At 56.3% G+C, this 16,700-nt stretch overlaps 7 protein-coding genes across 7 annotated transcripts; 4 read left to right on the top strand and 3 right to left on the bottom strand.

Annotated features, from left to right (window-relative positions):
* Nucleotides 1-207: 207 nt before the first annotated feature.
* SSZ1 (ribosome-associated complex protein SSZ1) lies at nucleotides 208-2,022 on the top strand (the record flags this gene model as incomplete). The annotated part of the gene is made up of 3 exons (XM_083194816.1): nucleotides 208-343; nucleotides 405-531; nucleotides 588-2,022. The coding sequence occupies 3 exons, from the start codon at nucleotides 208-210 to the stop codon at nucleotides 2,020-2,022; spliced, it is 1,698 nt and encodes a 565-aa protein (XP_083049729.1).
* Nucleotides 2,023-3,002: 980 nt separating this feature from the next.
* ACO1O0_005393 (uncharacterized protein) lies at nucleotides 3,003-4,168 on the bottom strand (the record flags this gene model as incomplete). The annotated part of the gene is made up of 2 exons (XM_083194815.1): nucleotides 3,003-3,574; nucleotides 3,637-4,168. The coding sequence occupies 2 exons, from the start codon at nucleotides 4,166-4,168 to the stop codon at nucleotides 3,003-3,005; spliced, it is 1,104 nt and encodes a 367-aa protein (XP_083049728.1).
* Nucleotides 4,169-5,517: 1,349 nt separating this feature from the next.
* POP1 (ribonuclease P/MRP protein subunit POP1) lies at nucleotides 5,518-8,247 on the top strand (the record flags this gene model as incomplete). Its single annotated transcript, XM_083194814.1, has 1 exon — nucleotides 5,518-8,247. The coding sequence occupies one exon, from the start codon at nucleotides 5,518-5,520 to the stop codon at nucleotides 8,245-8,247; it is 2,730 nt and encodes a 909-aa protein (XP_083049727.1).
* A 533-nt stretch (nucleotides 8,248-8,780) lies between these two features.
* On the top strand, nucleotides 8,781-9,343 carry ACO1O0_005391 (Mss4-like protein; the record flags this gene model as incomplete). The annotated part of the gene is made up of 2 exons (XM_083194813.1): nucleotides 8,781-8,894; nucleotides 8,963-9,343. The coding sequence occupies 2 exons, from the start codon at nucleotides 8,781-8,783 to the stop codon at nucleotides 9,341-9,343; spliced, it is 495 nt and encodes a 164-aa protein (XP_083049726.1).
* Nucleotides 9,344-9,602: 259 nt separating this feature from the next.
* ACO1O0_005390 (RNA polymerase II transcription elongation factor-domain-containing protein) lies at nucleotides 9,603-10,750 on the bottom strand (the record flags this gene model as incomplete). Its single annotated transcript, XM_083194812.1, has 2 exons — nucleotides 9,603-10,579; nucleotides 10,648-10,750. 2 exons carry the CDS (start codon nucleotides 10,748-10,750, stop codon nucleotides 9,603-9,605), a joined length of 1,080 nt encoding a protein of 359 aa, XP_083049725.1.
* A 3,384-nt stretch (nucleotides 10,751-14,134) lies between these two features.
* Nucleotides 14,135-14,870, bottom strand: ACO1O0_005389 (uncharacterized protein; the record flags this gene model as incomplete). Its single annotated transcript, XM_083194811.1, has 2 exons — nucleotides 14,135-14,745; nucleotides 14,804-14,870. 2 exons carry the CDS (start codon nucleotides 14,868-14,870, stop codon nucleotides 14,135-14,137), a joined length of 678 nt encoding a protein of 225 aa, XP_083049724.1.
* A 777-nt stretch (nucleotides 14,871-15,647) lies between these two features.
* Nucleotides 15,648-16,655, top strand: ACO1O0_005388 (oxidase ustYa family protein; the record flags this gene model as incomplete). Its single annotated transcript, XM_083194810.1, has 2 exons — nucleotides 15,648-15,876; nucleotides 15,982-16,655. The coding sequence occupies 2 exons, from the start codon at nucleotides 15,648-15,650 to the stop codon at nucleotides 16,653-16,655; spliced, it is 903 nt and encodes a 300-aa protein (XP_083049723.1).
* Between the last annotated feature and the right edge of the window lie 45 nt (nucleotides 16,656-16,700).

The following is a 16,700-nucleotide window of genomic DNA, read 5'->3' as shown; positions in this document are numbered from 1 at the left end:
TTTTGCTATGCGCTAGCACGGGTCGAATTTTTTGGCTCCCCGGACACCAGCAAAGAAACCCCACCAAAGCCGCCTTCTCGCCCGCTGGCAGTCCCAAGAAAATAAAATCTTTGAACCAGACCCCAACATCCGCGACCGTGAACAGGACATCGCTAGTTGCCACTAATTTTCGATAATTGAGAATCACCTCGAGACGAAAACGAACCGATGGCTGAGACCAGCAACAAGGCCGGCCCCGAGCCGAGCGACCGGGTGGTGATTGGCATCACCTTCGGCAACTCCAACGGCTCCATTGCGTATACTGTCGACGACAAGGCTGAGGTCATTGCCAACGAGGACGGCGGTGAGTCTCATTCCCGGAGTAGCTTTTCTTTGGACCAGTTCTAACAATACTGGCGAAACAGACCGTCAGATCCCTACTGCCCTCTCGTACGCCGATGGTGACGAGTACTACGGCACCCAGGCCAAGGCTTTCCTCGTTCGCAACCCGAACAACACCATCGTACACTTCCGGGACTTCCTGGGTCAAGAGTATGAGATCCGTTTACCCCCTGCAGATGGTCCTGTAGTCTCTGACATGATTGCAGCTTCAAGTCCATCGACCCTACTCACTGCCATGCCGCCGCCCACCCCCAGGACAATGCCGGCACCGTCTCTTTCGTCGTCAAGGACAAGGACAGCGAGGAAGAGGCCTCGACCATTTCCGTCGCCGAGACGTCGGCCCGCTACCTGCGTCGCCTCGTGACCGCTGCGTCGGAATATCTGGGCAAGACGGTCACCTCTGCCGTCATTACCGTCCCCACCAACTTCTCCGACAAGCAGCGCGAGGCGCTCATCAAGGCCGCCAACGAGGCTGGCCTCGAGATCCTACAGCTCATCTCTGACCCCATCGCTGCGGTCCTGGCGTATGACGCCCGTCCCGAGGCTGAGGTTGAGGACAAGGTCGTTGTGGTTGCTGACTTCGGCGGCACTCGCTCCGACGTTACCGTTGTCGCGTCGAGGGGTGGCATGTACACAATCCTGGCCACTGCTCACGACTACGACTTTGCCGGCGTGCACCTCGACAACGCCCTGATGGAGTACTTCGCCAAGGAGTTCATCAAGAAGCACAACACCGATCCCCGCTCGAACCCCAGGAGCCTGGCCAAGCTGCGCCTCGAGGCCGAGGCCACCAAGAAGGCCCTCAGCCTGGGCACCAACGCCCAGTTCAGCGTTGAGAGCTTGGCGGACGGTTACGATTTTTCCATGACCATCAACAGGATACGTTACGAGACGGTTGCCCGCAAGGTGCTGGAGGGCTTCAACCGCCTCGTCGAGGGCGCCGTCAAGAAGGCTGGCCTCGACGTGCTCGACATTGACGAGGTCCTCATGTGCGGCGGCACCTCGCACACCCCGCGCATAGCCAACAACTTCCGCGCCATCTTCCCCGAGACGACGGCCATCGTCGCCCCCGCCACCAGCACCACCGCCATCAACCCCTCCGAGCTGCAGGCCCGCGGCGCCGCGCTCCAGGCCTCGCTGATCCAGGAGTACGAGGCCGCCGACATTGAGCAGTCGACGCACCCCGCTGTCACCACCGTCAAGCACATCTCCAACGCCATCGGCGTCGTCACCCGCGGCCCCGACGGCGAGGATGTCTTCACCCCCGTCATGCCCGCCGAGACTGCCGTCCCCGCCCGCCGCACCGTGCACATCCCCGCCCCTGCTGAGGGTGGCGACGTCCTCGTCAAGGTTGTCGAGGGTGGTACTCACATCAAGGTCACCAAGCCCGAGCCCAAGGCCAAGGAGGAGGCCAAGGATGACGAGGATGAGGACTCCGACTTTGACTCGGATGAGGAGGAGGAGAAGCGCGAGAAGGTGTGGAAGATTGGCGGTGAGCTCGCCGAGGCCGCCATCCGGGGTGTCAAGAAGGGCAGCAAGGTCGAGGTCACCATCAACGTCCAGGCTGACCTGAGCGTCACGGTTACAACGCGGGAGGTTGGTTCCAAGACTGGTGTCCGGGGTACGCTGAAGGGGCAGTAAAGTGTTTAGGAGGCATATGATAACGAGAATCTGGAAGGAATTAGTGGCTGTGGTGGCTTCTTTTTTTTACATACTAGATGGGATGGTTCTTCTAGAGAGATAGAGCAGCGGAGTCACAAAAGTATCCGGGACAAGTTAGCCCATGATCTCACTTCTGCAACGGTTGATATTCGAGTGACACTCTCACTTTTCTCTTTGGCTTGCTCAGGTGCCAGTGGTCTCATCCCCCAATCATAGGTTACCTATGGCAGCAAGATATGACCATCATCAAGGTTTACTAGGTGCTAGCATCCGTAGTGTAGAACGATTTGGATCTTCCAACCCATGCATACTTCAACAGCGAGAGCGTGTAACATCATCCTCGTGTTGGGCCCCAAGTCGTAGCTAGACATGACGATGCCATTTGCTTCAGAGAATCATTGATGAGTTATCAATCGACAAAGCCACCCAGGCAGTAGGATGCTGGAGAAGGAGGGACATTCTGGTCTAATTCACCCGACACCTGATTGTCAACTGGTAGGGAGATGTTGAAGAGGGAGGGGGTGAAGAATGGCATCTGTATCATTATAGAAGCACGGTCACTAAGCAGTGGCAGGAGCTAGGCCCAAAGAGCGAGTTGTAAATCCGTGCCTTAGGGTTCTGACTTCTGTTGCAGCGAAGTTGTGCTACGTACTTCTAGCCGATACGTGGTCACGTAGGCATCTCAACGCTATCCCGGCCGCGTTCCTGACACTGGTGCTCGCATATAATACTCGTTGGACAGAATTTAGCAAGACGCAATTCAAGATCTACGAGAGTCGCATAACGTATGTGTCTTGGTAAATCCTTTACAATTCCGCTTCTCGCCTGCGAATATACGCTATGAAATGAATAGCCGTACCCAGTAAGTACAAAGGGACGAATACCAACGCCTAGCCCATCCCGCTCACAACGTCGCGTGTACAAGCAATGCACCAGAAAGGTTCAATCATCTTACCCTCCTACGATGGTAGCCTCCATGCAACCAGATCGTCCCGAGCCTCGGTCTCCTTCACCTCCTTAGAGATGCGCAAGGCGCCATCTCTCCTCGCATGGTCGCTCCCCGTGGTGCCAGCAGTGTTGAGACTCGTCAGGCTGGGTCGGTGGCTCAGACCTGTCTCGGGCCCCTTGCCATCGTGGCGCCCGAGCCCGAGCCGGGCGTTCCTGGCTGCAATGGCGCTGGCACGCGCTGTTGTTGTGACGGTCGCGGTGCTCTTGTCACTCGCGCCACTGTTGGAGCGCCGGGGACCGTGATGATGAGGGCGGCTAGCAGGGTTATGATGCCCCATGCGGCGGATGTCGCTAGGGCGGAGGGTGCCCATCCCAGCTTCTTCTTCCTCATCATCATTGTCGGTATCGGTGCTACTCTCCTCCGGCTGGGTCCCCCAGCCGTTACCACCAGAGAAGATGTCCTCGATGCACTCGTCGGCGGGGAGTTCGACAGGCATGCGACACCAAGACGCTACGAGAGTGCGCCGGTAGAGATCCTGGACCTCGGTTGTATCCCGTGGGTACTTGGATATGTTTGGAGTGGCTAGCAACTCGGTCAGTATGGCCGGGCGAAAACCAAGGGCGCTTCTTCTGGGATATTCTCACGTCCGGTATCATCCTCAACCTGCGTCGGCTCGTTGGCGACAATCCCTGCAATCCCACCAAACGTGGTGGCTGTCTTCAGGGGAGGGGCAACAAAATTTCGGTCTCCATCTACCTGGACTACCAGGATGCTCATTTTGAGTGTGCTGTTGATCTTGCTATCTTGCATGAGATAGCGCCGTACGATACCCTCCGGAACGTCCTGCTTCTCGCTACCAGACTGCAGGTGTGGTACTCCGGTAGTGGGACTCACGCCGCTGCTGTTGGCTCGCCTCCTCCCGCGTGTTGAATGGTCCCTAATCAGAGCCTCGCTCTCCTCGACATACTCGCTCAGGTTAATTCTGACGACGCCCAAAGTGGTTTTCTCGGTCACAGCAAACTCTTGGATAATCTCAAACTCAATGGGACACTCGGCAAGGTTACCGTGTCTGTCTACCGAGATTCGAACGTGCTGAATATGTTTGCTGAAGCTATAATCGACACGATGGTTGGCGATGGGGTGTTTCGGAGTGCGGCCGCGGTGCTCGGCATGCATAGAATGGGTGAGATGCCATTTTATAAAGGAGTTGCCAGAAACCAGGGGAACATTGTTAAGATCGTAGATCTGTTGGACGGTATGAGTAAGATGGCATGCCGTACGCCATATATGATTGTGGCCTTCTCACCTTGAGATGTACATCAAACTTGGGCTAGTGAGGAAGAAGGTCAGTGTAAGCCCCTCAGAAAGGGGGGGCAAGTTATGGAGTTGTACCTTGCGGCCTTTGCCCACTGGATTAAAACGATGCATATTAGCACTCTAATCTCCCTCGGTGATGAATGACGAGGAGCAAGATGAAAACGAGATGAGGGCTTCAGATGCTTTAGATGCTCTAGAGGTTACGTGCTCGCTTGGGGCAAATGTTGGAGGACGCGAGGGGCGACACTGACGCCTCGAAGGGCGGGATCAAGAGCCAGGGCACAACATGGCTAGCCGGTTCAATGTTCACTCAAAGGGTGTCGCCCTGGATGAGGAGCAGGGCATGAGTTGAATGAGAATGAGTTGAAGGGAGGAGTGGTGAGACAAAGGACACATGCCAGACTTACTTAGAGAATCCATGCCCTCTAGAGTGTGGCAGCACCGTCTGGGGCCATGTGGCCAATCCCAAGGGGGAGCTGCTCCGGATGAAGCGGCTCAGCTGTGGCCAAACGCCCGACACGTGAAGGCGGCGGGGATGTCGGCGATAAACACGAAACCGATGTAGCCTAAGTACCTATAGCCCAAGTAACCCAGTGCTAACCCACGTCACCGGCGTTCTGAAGCACTGGCTCCGCAACAAAGACCCTGCCGGAAGCGCCTCGGGGCGACGATCTATCGGTCAATGCCAAGGAGGCTCAGGGTCTCTCGATCAAGTCCAAGGTGTTCGAGAATTGGAGAACCAGGTCTGTGGCGACTATTAAGGCCTCGACTGTTGGAGGCGGCAACTAGGGATCGCTAAGAAGTGACGAGGGGACAAATAAACAAGGCTTGAAAAGTCTGAATAAGGCTCTAATTCGATGATTCGGAGATGCAGCGTCGACGAGGTGCTCGAAATAGGGTCGTAGGGATGCTTTAGGGGCCTAGGTTGAACTTCAATGCTCAGGAGTCCAAGGCCAAACAAGGCCAATCGACAAGGGAATGATCGTCATCACTCGAGTGGGTGGGGCAACTGAAAGTCCCTGGAGCTCATCCCAGTTGATCTGGAGGCCTGGAGGGGCGTCCACTGCCATGTCACGCCTTATCGATAAAGCTTTGGGGTGAATTTCTCGACCGCGTCGCTGAGGCAAGTTCGGCCGCGATTCACCCAAGATATACTCCGTATATACATCGCCATTGAAGTCCCAATCCTTCCCAGGGCTCCACAAACCATGCCTCCCAAGTCTGGGGCGGACGGCTCCAGCAAGCGCAAAGCCGATCAGCAGACACTCTCGAGCCGAAGCGACAAGTTCCAGCAGAAACGCGCCCAGGTCCATGCCGCCCGCTCCATCCCCGCCCAGCCCGCCGACGCCGCCCTCAAAGATGGCGAGCTGGACCTTCAGGCCTTCCTGGCCGCTCACGAGTTTGAGATCCGCTCGCTCGAGCAGAGCATGGCCACATCCAAGGCTTCTGGCTCCAGCAGGGCCTTCCAGCAGGTGCCCCGAGGCCTGCGCCGGCGTACCGCCAGCCACAACCCCAAGCGCGTTCCGAAGCGGCTGAGGGCGCGGGCAATGAGGGAGATGGCCGAGGACAATACCCCGACGGTCGAATCCCGCAGGCGAAAACCGCGAACGACGAGGGCGAGGATACGCGCCGAGACGGCAAGGAAGCTGAGGATACTCGCAGAGCGCAAGAGGAAGAAGAGGCTAAAGCGGGCCGAGGCTGCCGGTGTCGATCCCGAAACAATGAAGGACGAGGGTGTCGTTGGGCGCAAACCGAGGCCAAAGATTCGACGGAACGTTCCCAACGATCCCCCGACCCCCCCAGCCAAGTTCAGGAAGCGACAGCTCAACAAGACATGGCTCCCGACCCATCCCTGGCACGCCAAGCGGGCGCGCATGACGGACCCCAAGGAGCCCCTCTGGCGATTTTCGATACCATTGACCCCCAATGAGAAGATATATCGGCCCACTCACAGGACCCAGGGTGACAGAGGTGCCGTAGTGTGGGACGTGAGCTATATGAGCACCATCGGCCTGTATGGGAACCCAGCCGGTATGGAGCGGGTACTCAGGCGACTAGGCATCTCTCAAGAGAGCTGTTGGAATGATAGGGGGCGTAAATGGCGTCTGGGTTGCCGGTCCTGGTCTGGTATGCTCAGCAGGGAGACGAAAGATGGCAGACAGCAGATGTGCCCCTCGACGGTTTTCTGGAATCCCATCTCTCCCGACCACAAGCCAGCCGATGATCCCAAAAAGGAGAAGCGGGATGTTTTCTTGAGAATACATCCTTCTGCGTTTCTGGACGTCTTCAACGAACTATTGCGACTCGCCAAGATGGAGACTCCTCAACTATACATTGAGGATCTCCGTTACGAGATCGGAAGCATCGACCTGACGGGCCCGGCTTCGACCGAGATTCTCTTATCAGTGTTGACTCCATACGCAGCTAAGGAGAAGCCGAAACCGAAGCATGCCGAACTTTTCCAATCACTACATGGACTAACCAACCCGTCAGCCCTCCCAGCAAACGCCATGCTGGGCTTCTCTGTCCAGGACCCGCGGCTGAGACATCCGCCAAGGAGGCCAAATGTCCCAGAGGGCGAAGATCAGGAGATGGAACTCCTACAAACAATGGCAGACTGGCCCGCCGAGGCGGAGCTGGGACCCTACGGCCTTTTTGACCGCAATGCCCGACACTCGGCCTCGCAGCTACCCTCACAGAAACTCATCAACAGGAGAAGAGGTCGCATAGCTCCAGGGGCCTTTCTGAAGCCATCGCAAAGCGACCCTCAAATACCCCTTATTCTACTTGCAAGCCGCTCCGGTTCCGGGACACAGACGCAGGGAACGTGGACTCTGCTCGCTCCATGGGCATGCATACTCCCTATGTGGTATAGCATCGTTCATTGCCCACTATCTTCGGGAGGAAACCCACGATTTGCCGGCTTGAATGAAGTGGGACAGGTTGCCTTTGAGCGTGGCCTGCCCTGTTTCCCGGCGGATTTCCCAACCACGGCCGCGGGAGCTGAATGGGAGCGAGAGCAGAGACGTATAAGGAAGAAGGCCTGGGAGAGGCGTCCCAAGAGCAAGAGAGTGGCCTGGAGCAGTCTAGACTTAGGAGCTAGAAGGAAAGGTGAGGTGGGTGACGGCATGGCATGCGACTATGAGTATCTGTTTGGGCTGCCCAAGCTTGAGGACGGCAACCCTGAAAAATTCGGATCCACGAGGGCCGTCGAGGAGAATGCCATGGATGTTGATGAAGAGGAGGAAACCGGGGATAAACCAAAGAAAACACAGGGCCGCCACCCCTTACGCCTGCTTAACCACGTCACCAAAACTACATTCAACCAACTCGTCTCATCGCCAGACCTATTATCAACCCTTCCTCCCAACGCTATTCTCACCGTTCGTATAACGGTTCTGTCACGAGGCACGGTTGGGCCCTGCGCCAGGATATACAGACTTCCTTCCACGCCGATACCCGCGTCAGTCTCGTCCAACGCGGAAGTACCCGCAACGATACCCCCTGAAGCCACCTCTCCCTCTTCCACTTCCCTACCACATGACATCCGAACACAATGGCTAAACCGCATACCCTCATCGAAACCTACATGGTCGCAGAAATGCCGGTCGGCCAAAATCACCAAGTCAACCGACCTCGAATCCCGCAAGCGCATGCTTGCCCAAGAGCTCATTGGCCCACCGACGGCATTCCCACCGCCAAAGTCCAACACGACGGACATATGCGGTCACCCCCTGGTGCCCAACGCAGACGACCTGGTGGGGTTTGTCACAACGGGATCATTCTGCCTCAGCGAGGGTAGAGGGATGGCCATTGGCAGTGTCGCCGTGAACAAGGTGCTTCCAGGGGTGCGGGAGGGTCCCAAGGAGGGGCGGTTCTGCATTGTGAGGAATGCGGGAGAGAATATCGGCTGGGTTGCGAGATGGGAGGCGGTATAGGCGCATATTCTCCTTAGCCATTCGACATTGGGAGGTATTCGTGTCTGGGTGCCAAAGGCTATTGGTAGTACTTTGCGGGGCATTTAGAATCAATGCGTTGGCAGGCTATATCATGCCTCGAATACGATTCATACGGTCGACATCCACACGGGGGATGAACGGTACACAGCAACAGCCACCACATTTCCCATCCCCATACCGCGAATACCGTGAACATTGTGGTGGGGTTCTAGTGCCAAATTGAACGGTACGATCGCAGATCCCTGGACGACACTAATGCAACCTTCCGCCAACTCCCCATCATTCGTCCATCATCAAAGTCCACCGTGACGGCTATCGCGAGAATCGCCAAAGGCGTCGGTGACAAGTTCAGCTCGTGAAATAGATATATAAGTCCCTTCATGGGGGGGAGGGGGGGCTGATCCAGATACCCAACTCACTCTTCAATACAAACCTCCCAGAACTAGCCACTCTAGACCTCAACCCCAGCTTCACACATCATCATCATCATCATCATCATCATCATCATCATAATGGCTGCCGAGACCACCAAGCCCGATCTCCCCACCGTCATCCGCGGAGGCTGCCTCTGCGAAGGCGTCCGCTACGAGATCAGATTCGCCCCCGACCATGACTTTGCCAACAGCGTAAGCCTCTCTTCCAAACTTCTTCCCCCTTTTACCAAGCATGCAGCTAACAAGCCCCCAACCCAAAGTCCTCCACCTGCCAGTGCGAGCAGTGCCGCAAAAACACGGGCTCGCCCATGTTCCTCCAGCACACGGCGCCCGCCTCGCGCGTCACCTTCACCGCCGACGGCACCCTAAGGCGCTACTACGCCAGCCCGGGCAACGCGCGCGGCTTCTGCGGCGCGTGCGGCAGCTTCCTGTTCTGGAGGCCCGACGGCAGGGACAACACCTCCTTCGCCGTGGGGTGCTTCGACAAGGCCGACCTGAGGCGCTATGGGACCCTGCTGGCCGACGCACGGTGCCACCTGTGGTGCGCCGACACGATCCCCGGCGTGACGGATCATCTCAGGGGGGAGAAGTGGGAGTATGACTGCGAGGGCGAGGGGGCGAAGCTCCTCTCCAAAGACTAGTTTGGTCAAGAATCAAATAGGGGGGGTTCAAGTGTGGTGGAAAATATGAAGCGTGCTTGAACTGCCTCTATCCATGAATGAGAAAAAACTATGGGCGGATGAAACGAGCCATTTCATCTCGAGTATACAAGGTATCCAGATCCAACAAACGCCGTATTATACCATGTGTATATCAGACCCCGTCATCCTAAACACCTATACGCTAAATAACGGGGGCTAAAACATAACAAAAAAAAAGGGCATGCCTAGAAAAACCCCTCTAATCCTCTTCACTAATCTCGCTCTCGTCGCCATCGGCCGGCGTGCCATTCTGGCTGTTGGCCACGGCCTCAAACGCCTCCGCGAGGTCCTTCTCCAGGTCATCCTCGAGGTTGGGACTGCCCGCATCCTCGCCGCCATCGTGATGGTTCTGCTGATGCTGCTGTTGCTGCTGCCCGTAGTCCACATCCATCAGCTCAGGCTCATCGTCCTCGTCCTCGTCGTCGGTCTGGGGGTGGTTGTTGACAGGGCTCGGCAGCTTGAAGTCGGTGTCCGGCTCCCCCAGGCTCTCGCCGTCCGCGTCGTCGGCCTCGGACTCGCGCTGGTCCATGAAGTCGTCGAAGCGCCGCACCGAGGGGAACGCGGGCGAGAAGTCGCGGCTCTGCGACTTGCTGGGGTCGCCCCCGGGGTACTCGACCAGCAGCAGGTCGTCGTCGCCCTCGTCCTCCTCGTCCTCCTCGTCCTCGGCGGGCCGCGACTGGGGCTTGGTCTTGGGCTTCCCGCCCGTCTTACCAGCCTGCGGCAGCGCCAGGTTGATGTTCTTGGCCTGCGGCGGGGCCTTCCTCTCCTGCTTGCGCGCGGGCGGGTCCTTCTTGCGTGCGGGGGGGCTCTTTGCGCGGGCGGGCTTTGCTTTGATGGTCTTCTCCGGCTTGGCGCTGGAACTGCTCCCCTTGGTGCTGGCCTCGTCGAGATGGGGGTACCTCCGGGCCAGGCTGTCGGGATCGCTGTTTGAGGGTGTACGGGTAAGGTTCATGTGGAAGGTCGAGTCCATGCGGTCTAGAATAAAGGCCTCGCGTTTGGGGTCGAAGTAGAGGACATAGCGGCCATCGCCGACGGTGCGGGCGCCGGTAAAGGCGTACTCTGTCCGGCCATCGGCGCCCAGGAAGTTGAGGTCGTAGGAATTCTGTTGGGAGGAGCCGGCGGCGGGCTTGAGACGAGCGCGGGTCGAGTCGGTCGAGAAGGACGGTTTGTGGTTGTCTTGGTGGGAGGTCAGCGGCTTGATTGGTGACGGCAAGAGCTTCGGGTAACGAGGATAGAGAACTTACAGCGGACGCCGGTGAAGATCTCGTTGGCTTCTTTCTTGAGGAGTCTGTCGCTGAGGATGACAGGATAATTACCCGTCTGGGTCGGGTCGATGAGGTCGGCCATTGCGACGTCACCGGGCGGCCGAGCAGGCTCCAGGCTGCCCACCAAGGATGTTCGAGTCGGTAGCGGGAAGTGGTGCACCTGTGTCAATGTGAAGGCAGGCTGAGGCCAGTGTCGAGGGCCACGAGGGAGGTGAGAGGCGAGCTGGGAGAGGTCACCAGGGCGTGGCCGACAGTCGGAATGATGGGGGAGCGGAATCCAAGTTCCAGACAGATGAACAAGGCGAGGTGGGGCGTTGATCCGCTATCCGCTCCGCTAACAGGAACCTAGCAGGAACCCGCGCTTAGGTGCTTGGCAAACGGGTAACGGGTCCAGTTCCTGCAGCTCCTGGAGTAGGGTGCGAGGGCGCTGAATTGGGCAGTTCGGACAGACACAGTGAAGGAGAGCCGGCGGTAGCGGTGACGGTGGCAGTGGTAATTAATGGTGGTGGTGTTGATGGTGATGATGGTGATGACAGAAGCTGGAGGGCTTGGGGGGTTCAGTGACAAGTTCATCAGAGACAGATGATGACAGGCCCCAAGCAGACTGCCACGAGTGCGCACAGCACTTATTGGGGCGCAGCACCAACAAAGGCAACAAAAGAGTTGGGAAATGTTGAATGCGAACAAGCCGCTTAACACTAGGACAACGCGAAATAAAGACCAGAAGTTTCGCATAATAAACAATTCCCCAAATGACATCATGATGGGATTCTAGGTTTACTGGTAGTCCGAGAATTTGCCCATGACAACCTCGCCCAGCGCCAACTTAATGGGCTAGTGGCGTAGGGTAGGTAGGCTGCCACATCGAACTACTAGGCAATGCGAGCCCGGTGACGCATAATACTAGTATTATATATTGTGCATACATCGAGTGTCGGTGCCTCGATTGGGTACGTGATTAGATTAGCATTAATATTTGTGCAGTTGAAATGGCAGGGCAGAGAAGGCCGCAGAACGGAGACGGGTAACGATACTGGTGCCATGTACTCCGTACGTAGGTTTTTGCTTGCTTTGGTGCTGGCGTATTACTATTAGCACTGCGAGTATGTACTCGCACTCGCAACTGACCATCGTGGGGGCTGGTCCAGGTGAAGAACTTGCTCCAGGTCCAGGGGTTGACGAGTTGACCATGGTGAATCATACCGGCAGCTTGGGTAGACCGCTGCACCGGCTTCCGAGTGGGAGTATCCGTAGAGAAGGTGAACGACCGAGACAACATTGATGATGCAATCATGCGGTGTACTACGAGTATCTATACTGCCTGAAGGATGTGAATCCGATCCGGCACTTACATGATACTAAAATACTAGACTACTTACTAGTCGTCGTAAAATCCTTGCGTCCCAGGCTTTCTATGGTGTCTCATACGAGGACGCGCCACTCGATGACCCGACGATGTTGAGCTGGCAAACTCGGCTCAGCTGAACTTCCAAGAGTTTGAACCGTATCCGTAGAGATGGGTTAGACCCACCGAACCGGGGACAGTTCCGGTATGTCTGTTATTATTAATATCTTTGGGACCCAAGGGCCAAGGCATCTGCCCTTGCAGCCCTGCAGGCAAAACGACGCAGCCTGCCGTGTCTCAAGTCATATGCATCGGGGGTTCGGGCAAGCAAGTTTCGTGCACAGTGTGACTGCTTGACCAACGAGACAACGGGTGACGTTATCCTGGGAGTCGAGGTCTCGAGGGGGGGATTGGACGGGATCGAGAGTAAAGTATCAACATGTAATAATGTGTATGTGGCGTGGCAGCAGCAGTACTCGTACGAAATCGTAGCGTTTCTTCAGAGCCAAAATTACTAGCGAGATAATATTAGTCTCTGCTCTGCGGCTTGGCCCGACGGGATCTGGGCGATCTTTGCAAACGGCTATGCGGCTCATCGTTGTTGTCACAGGGTGCCAACGACCCAACAACCCAACGACCCGACGTTGAACGTCGTACACGTACCCGTCCGTGCCTCTGTCTCTGTTTGAAGGGAGTCGCCCACTTCGGGCCGACGAAATAAGGTCGGCGACTGCCAACGCCAGGCATCTTTGGAGCCCGATTATTTGTGTACAGATGTGTCGCTCAGAAAAAAAAACATAAGAGACGAGAAGTGAAGAGAGAAGAATATAAATAAAAAGCAAAGCAGCTCTGACAAAAACCGGACACACCAGGCCCGAATACCCGGGATGCAGAAGACCCGAGGGGAAACCATCCCAACTGGATTCTTCACACTAGCATGGGTCTTGGGGTCTTGGGGTCTTGGGGGCTGCGGCTGGGGATGGCTGGGAGTAGCCTGGGATCTGGGGCGGATCTGTTAATCTGTTTGGGCTTTTAGCGGCCGCGAGGATCACTCATAGTGACCCATGGATGCCTGGAGAACCCTGTCAGTGTCAACTGTCAACCCTGTCGCTGGAGCTCAGTGGCGGTTCTGTTTCAACCATCAAATCCATGGATGTCCTCACTCTCCACTACGGATACAGGACGAGGGGTAAGTTATTAGTACTCGTACCTAGCACTACTGTCAGTAATGGCTACCTACGAATACCCAGTACGCAAATTCCTTCTTTCCACGTACGAGTACGAGTACTCGTAGTTATTAATATTTACTAGATAGTACTACACAGTAGTAGGTGGCCGCGTTAGCGGGTGACAGAGATGATTACCCTGTGCTAATGGTCGAGGTATATGAGAACAAATAATGATACCGAGTACTATCCGTAGATTGGAGACCCGGCGGTTATCGCGATGCCCTGACGTCCCGGCCAAAGAGGTTCGGCTGGAGTTTGATTAATGGTATCCGTAGATAGAACATGTAACATGCTAGTATGGAGTGCTCGTGAGCCTATCCGTTCTCGTAGTAGTAGCTTGAGTGGTGTCCGGTGTGGAACCCGCATCAATCGCGTCTACTCGTGCGAAGTAGTACTCCTGTCCGTCTGGTACGGATACTAACCAGTACTGGTAATCTGTAGTACCCCAGCATGTGCATAGCATAACGGCCGCAGAAGCTCACAACCCCGGCAGTCCCTAAGTCCCTGGACTCTTTTACCCCTCCTCCGAATTGGGCAAAGGCCAGAGAGGATGGCGAATACAGAGCCCAATCTGGTGATCCGAGCCCATCCGCCCCGCCTAGACGCCTGTCATCCGGACGGTCCAGGCCGTCGTGGTGCTGTCATGCCGTATCTGCCATTATCCGATACTACTCCCTACTCCCTACTACGAGTAGCAATTCCGATTATCCGCCCCCGCTCTTCTCCCCAGACAGTAATTCGTGTCGCCAGACGGGTAATTTGGACAAAGTACGGAGGAGATTCTCCGAGGTTTCTTGTTCAATCTGGCCGGGGGACTATCTGATATTACCTAGACTAGCGCTCAATAACCATCACCGCCCATCTTAAGCCTGTACGCCCTGCCGTACGCATTCTAGGCCTCACGCTTCTCAACGCCATCGTCGGCCATGCGGAGAGCGTAGGCCTTTCCGTAGGCGTTCTGGGGATCACGCTTCTTAACGCCATCGTCGGCCATGCGGAGAGCGTAGGCCTTGCCATAGGCGTTCTGGGGCTCGCGCTTGTCGATGCCGTCGTCGGCCATCCGGAGAGCGTACGCCTTGCCGTAGGCGTTCTGGGGCTCGCGCTTCTCAACGTCTTCCTCGCGCTTCTTGACGCCATCGTCGGCCATGCGGAGAGCGTATGCCTTGCCATAGGCGTTCTGGGGCTCGCGCTTGTCGATGCCATCATCGGCCATGCGGAGAGCGTAGGCCTTGCCGTAGGCGTTCTGGGGATCGCGCTTCTCAACGTCTTCCTCGCGCTTCTTGACGCCATCGTCGGCCATCCGAAGAGCGTAGGCCTTGCCGTAGGCGTTCTGGGGGTCGCGCTTGTCGATGCCATCATCAGCCATGCGGAGAGCATAGGCCTTACCGTAGGCGTTCTGGGGCTCGCGCTTGTCGATGCCATCATCGGCCATGCGGAGAGCGTAGGCCTTACCATAGGCGTTCTGGGGCTCGGGGTTGGCCTCACGCTTCACGGCATCGCCAGCTGCTTTCATGTTAACCGTGCCGTTGGATGAGCCAACATTTACATGACTGGTATTCACCTGGGATCGGGCCAGCCACGCTGAGGCTGCACAGGGCAGCGACGCTGAGGATCTGGGAAACCTTCATTTTGGAATGTCGATGCTGTTTTCTGCTTGATAATCAAAGGCAAAATGCTGAATGGACATGTTCACTGCGCGGGTTTGATAGGACTTATATGTTCCAATCTGATACTACGCAATAACACCCAGGACTCGCAACGTGGTCGGCGCTATCCGCATTAAGTCCATCCCTACCTATCTATGTAAGAGCTATTACGACGAGTATGCATGTAGATATTAGGGCCATTTGTGAGGATTGGCGGTAACTCGAAATAGAAGGTCCCGTCCTTTCACAGCGTCTTGGTGTCTCTGGTGTCTCTCATTGTGCAGGTTTAGCGGCGCATAGCCTCTGACCAACTCGCCAACAGCAGGCTCACGTCCACATTTTGAATCATACACGGCTCCCTCGTCCCGGCTCGGCCGCCCAGTATCATGGAGGATGTAGGTATTTTGTGATTTTCGACTCGGGTGTTGCTGGGCTTGCCCCCGGGCTAATCGGCACGACCCCTCAAAAGTCCCAAAAGTCCCACGTTCACACGAGTCTGCTTGTGGCAGGACCCTTCGTCTTTGCCGACTATCCGGATTGATAGCATAATATCCATAGATCACGAGCACTCCCCACAGTAAGACCAAACGGCACGAGATGCATCGTTCCTCTGTGTTGAATGCTGGGTAGTGTCGACCAACTTGCTTTTTCTCCGACCCCGCTGCCCTCTCACTCGACTTACCTACCTTTATTATTCTCAGCAACAGGCAGCTTGGACGTTTGCATCTCCTTAAGTCTTTTCCTTCGGAAATTGGCATCATGTCGTTTGAGAAGGACAATGCCTCCAACGAGAGCCTCCTGGGCACCGACCAGGACAGTCAGGGAACCGAGTGGACTCCGTTGAAGCGGCGACAAGGCTGGAGAAGCCACATCTGGGTTGCCCTCAATGTCCTCCTCTTCATCATCTCTCTGGGTCTCTTCGTGGCTCCTCTCTTTGGTGTCAGCCTAGAGTCAGAGATGGATCGCATGCGCAAGACTTCATTCTATTGTAAGTTCCTCTCTTCTCTCTGAACTCTCTCCCCTCCACGCACACACACACTCTATATCTCCCCACCTGAATATGGCCGTCCCATTGGCTCACACAAAAACGCAGCTCCCGTCTGGGACTCCATCAAATTCAAGATGGCCCCCATGGAGACGGAAGGCGGCCTGTTCGAGGCCAAGAACCCCTCCAAGTACCGCGACGCCCTCGTGCCGGACCCGGCCGTGGATGCCGAGTGGGAAGACCTCGAGATCATCCGCGTCTTCCCCATCACGGAGAAGGAGGTGCGGCGGCTCGGAAAGGACCCGGAGCTGCTCGTCAAGTTCCCGCCCGAGTACGGGTTCGGTGACAACGCCTACATGGCGCAGATCGACATGTTCCACCAGATCCACTGCCTCAACCTCCTCCGCCTGCTCGCGTGGGCCGAGTTTGACCGCAACGGCACGGCCAAGACGCCGTTTACCGACCTGCACTGGGTCCACGTCAGCCACTGCACGGATATCTTGATGCAGAACCTCATGTGCAACGGGAACCTGGACATCCTCACGTTCAACTGGGTCGAGACCCAGACGAACCCCTTCCCGGACTTTAACGTGAACCATCAGTGCAGGGATTTCGACGCCATCTATGAGTGGCAGGACAAGCACGCTGTGCCCAAGGAGTGGGGGCGGAACGTCACGCGGCCGGCAGGTGCAAAGCAGATTCCCATCAGCGAGGAGTATTATCGTATATATGGTGTGGATCATAAACAGGTGGAAGGTCATGATCATGATCACGGCCACTAATTGTTGGGCCTTGAGCAAAATGAAATGTTACTAAGTTACTTCAAG

This window comes from Amphichorda felina, assembly GCF_050947745.1.
Source record: "Amphichorda felina strain 45539 chromosome Unknown scaffold_5, whole genome shotgun sequence".
Lineage (NCBI taxonomy): Eukaryota > Fungi > Ascomycota > Sordariomycetes > Hypocreales > Bionectriaceae > Amphichorda > Amphichorda felina.
Note: the sequence above shows the minus strand (reverse complement) of the source record. Positions and strands in the feature narration are given on the sequence as shown.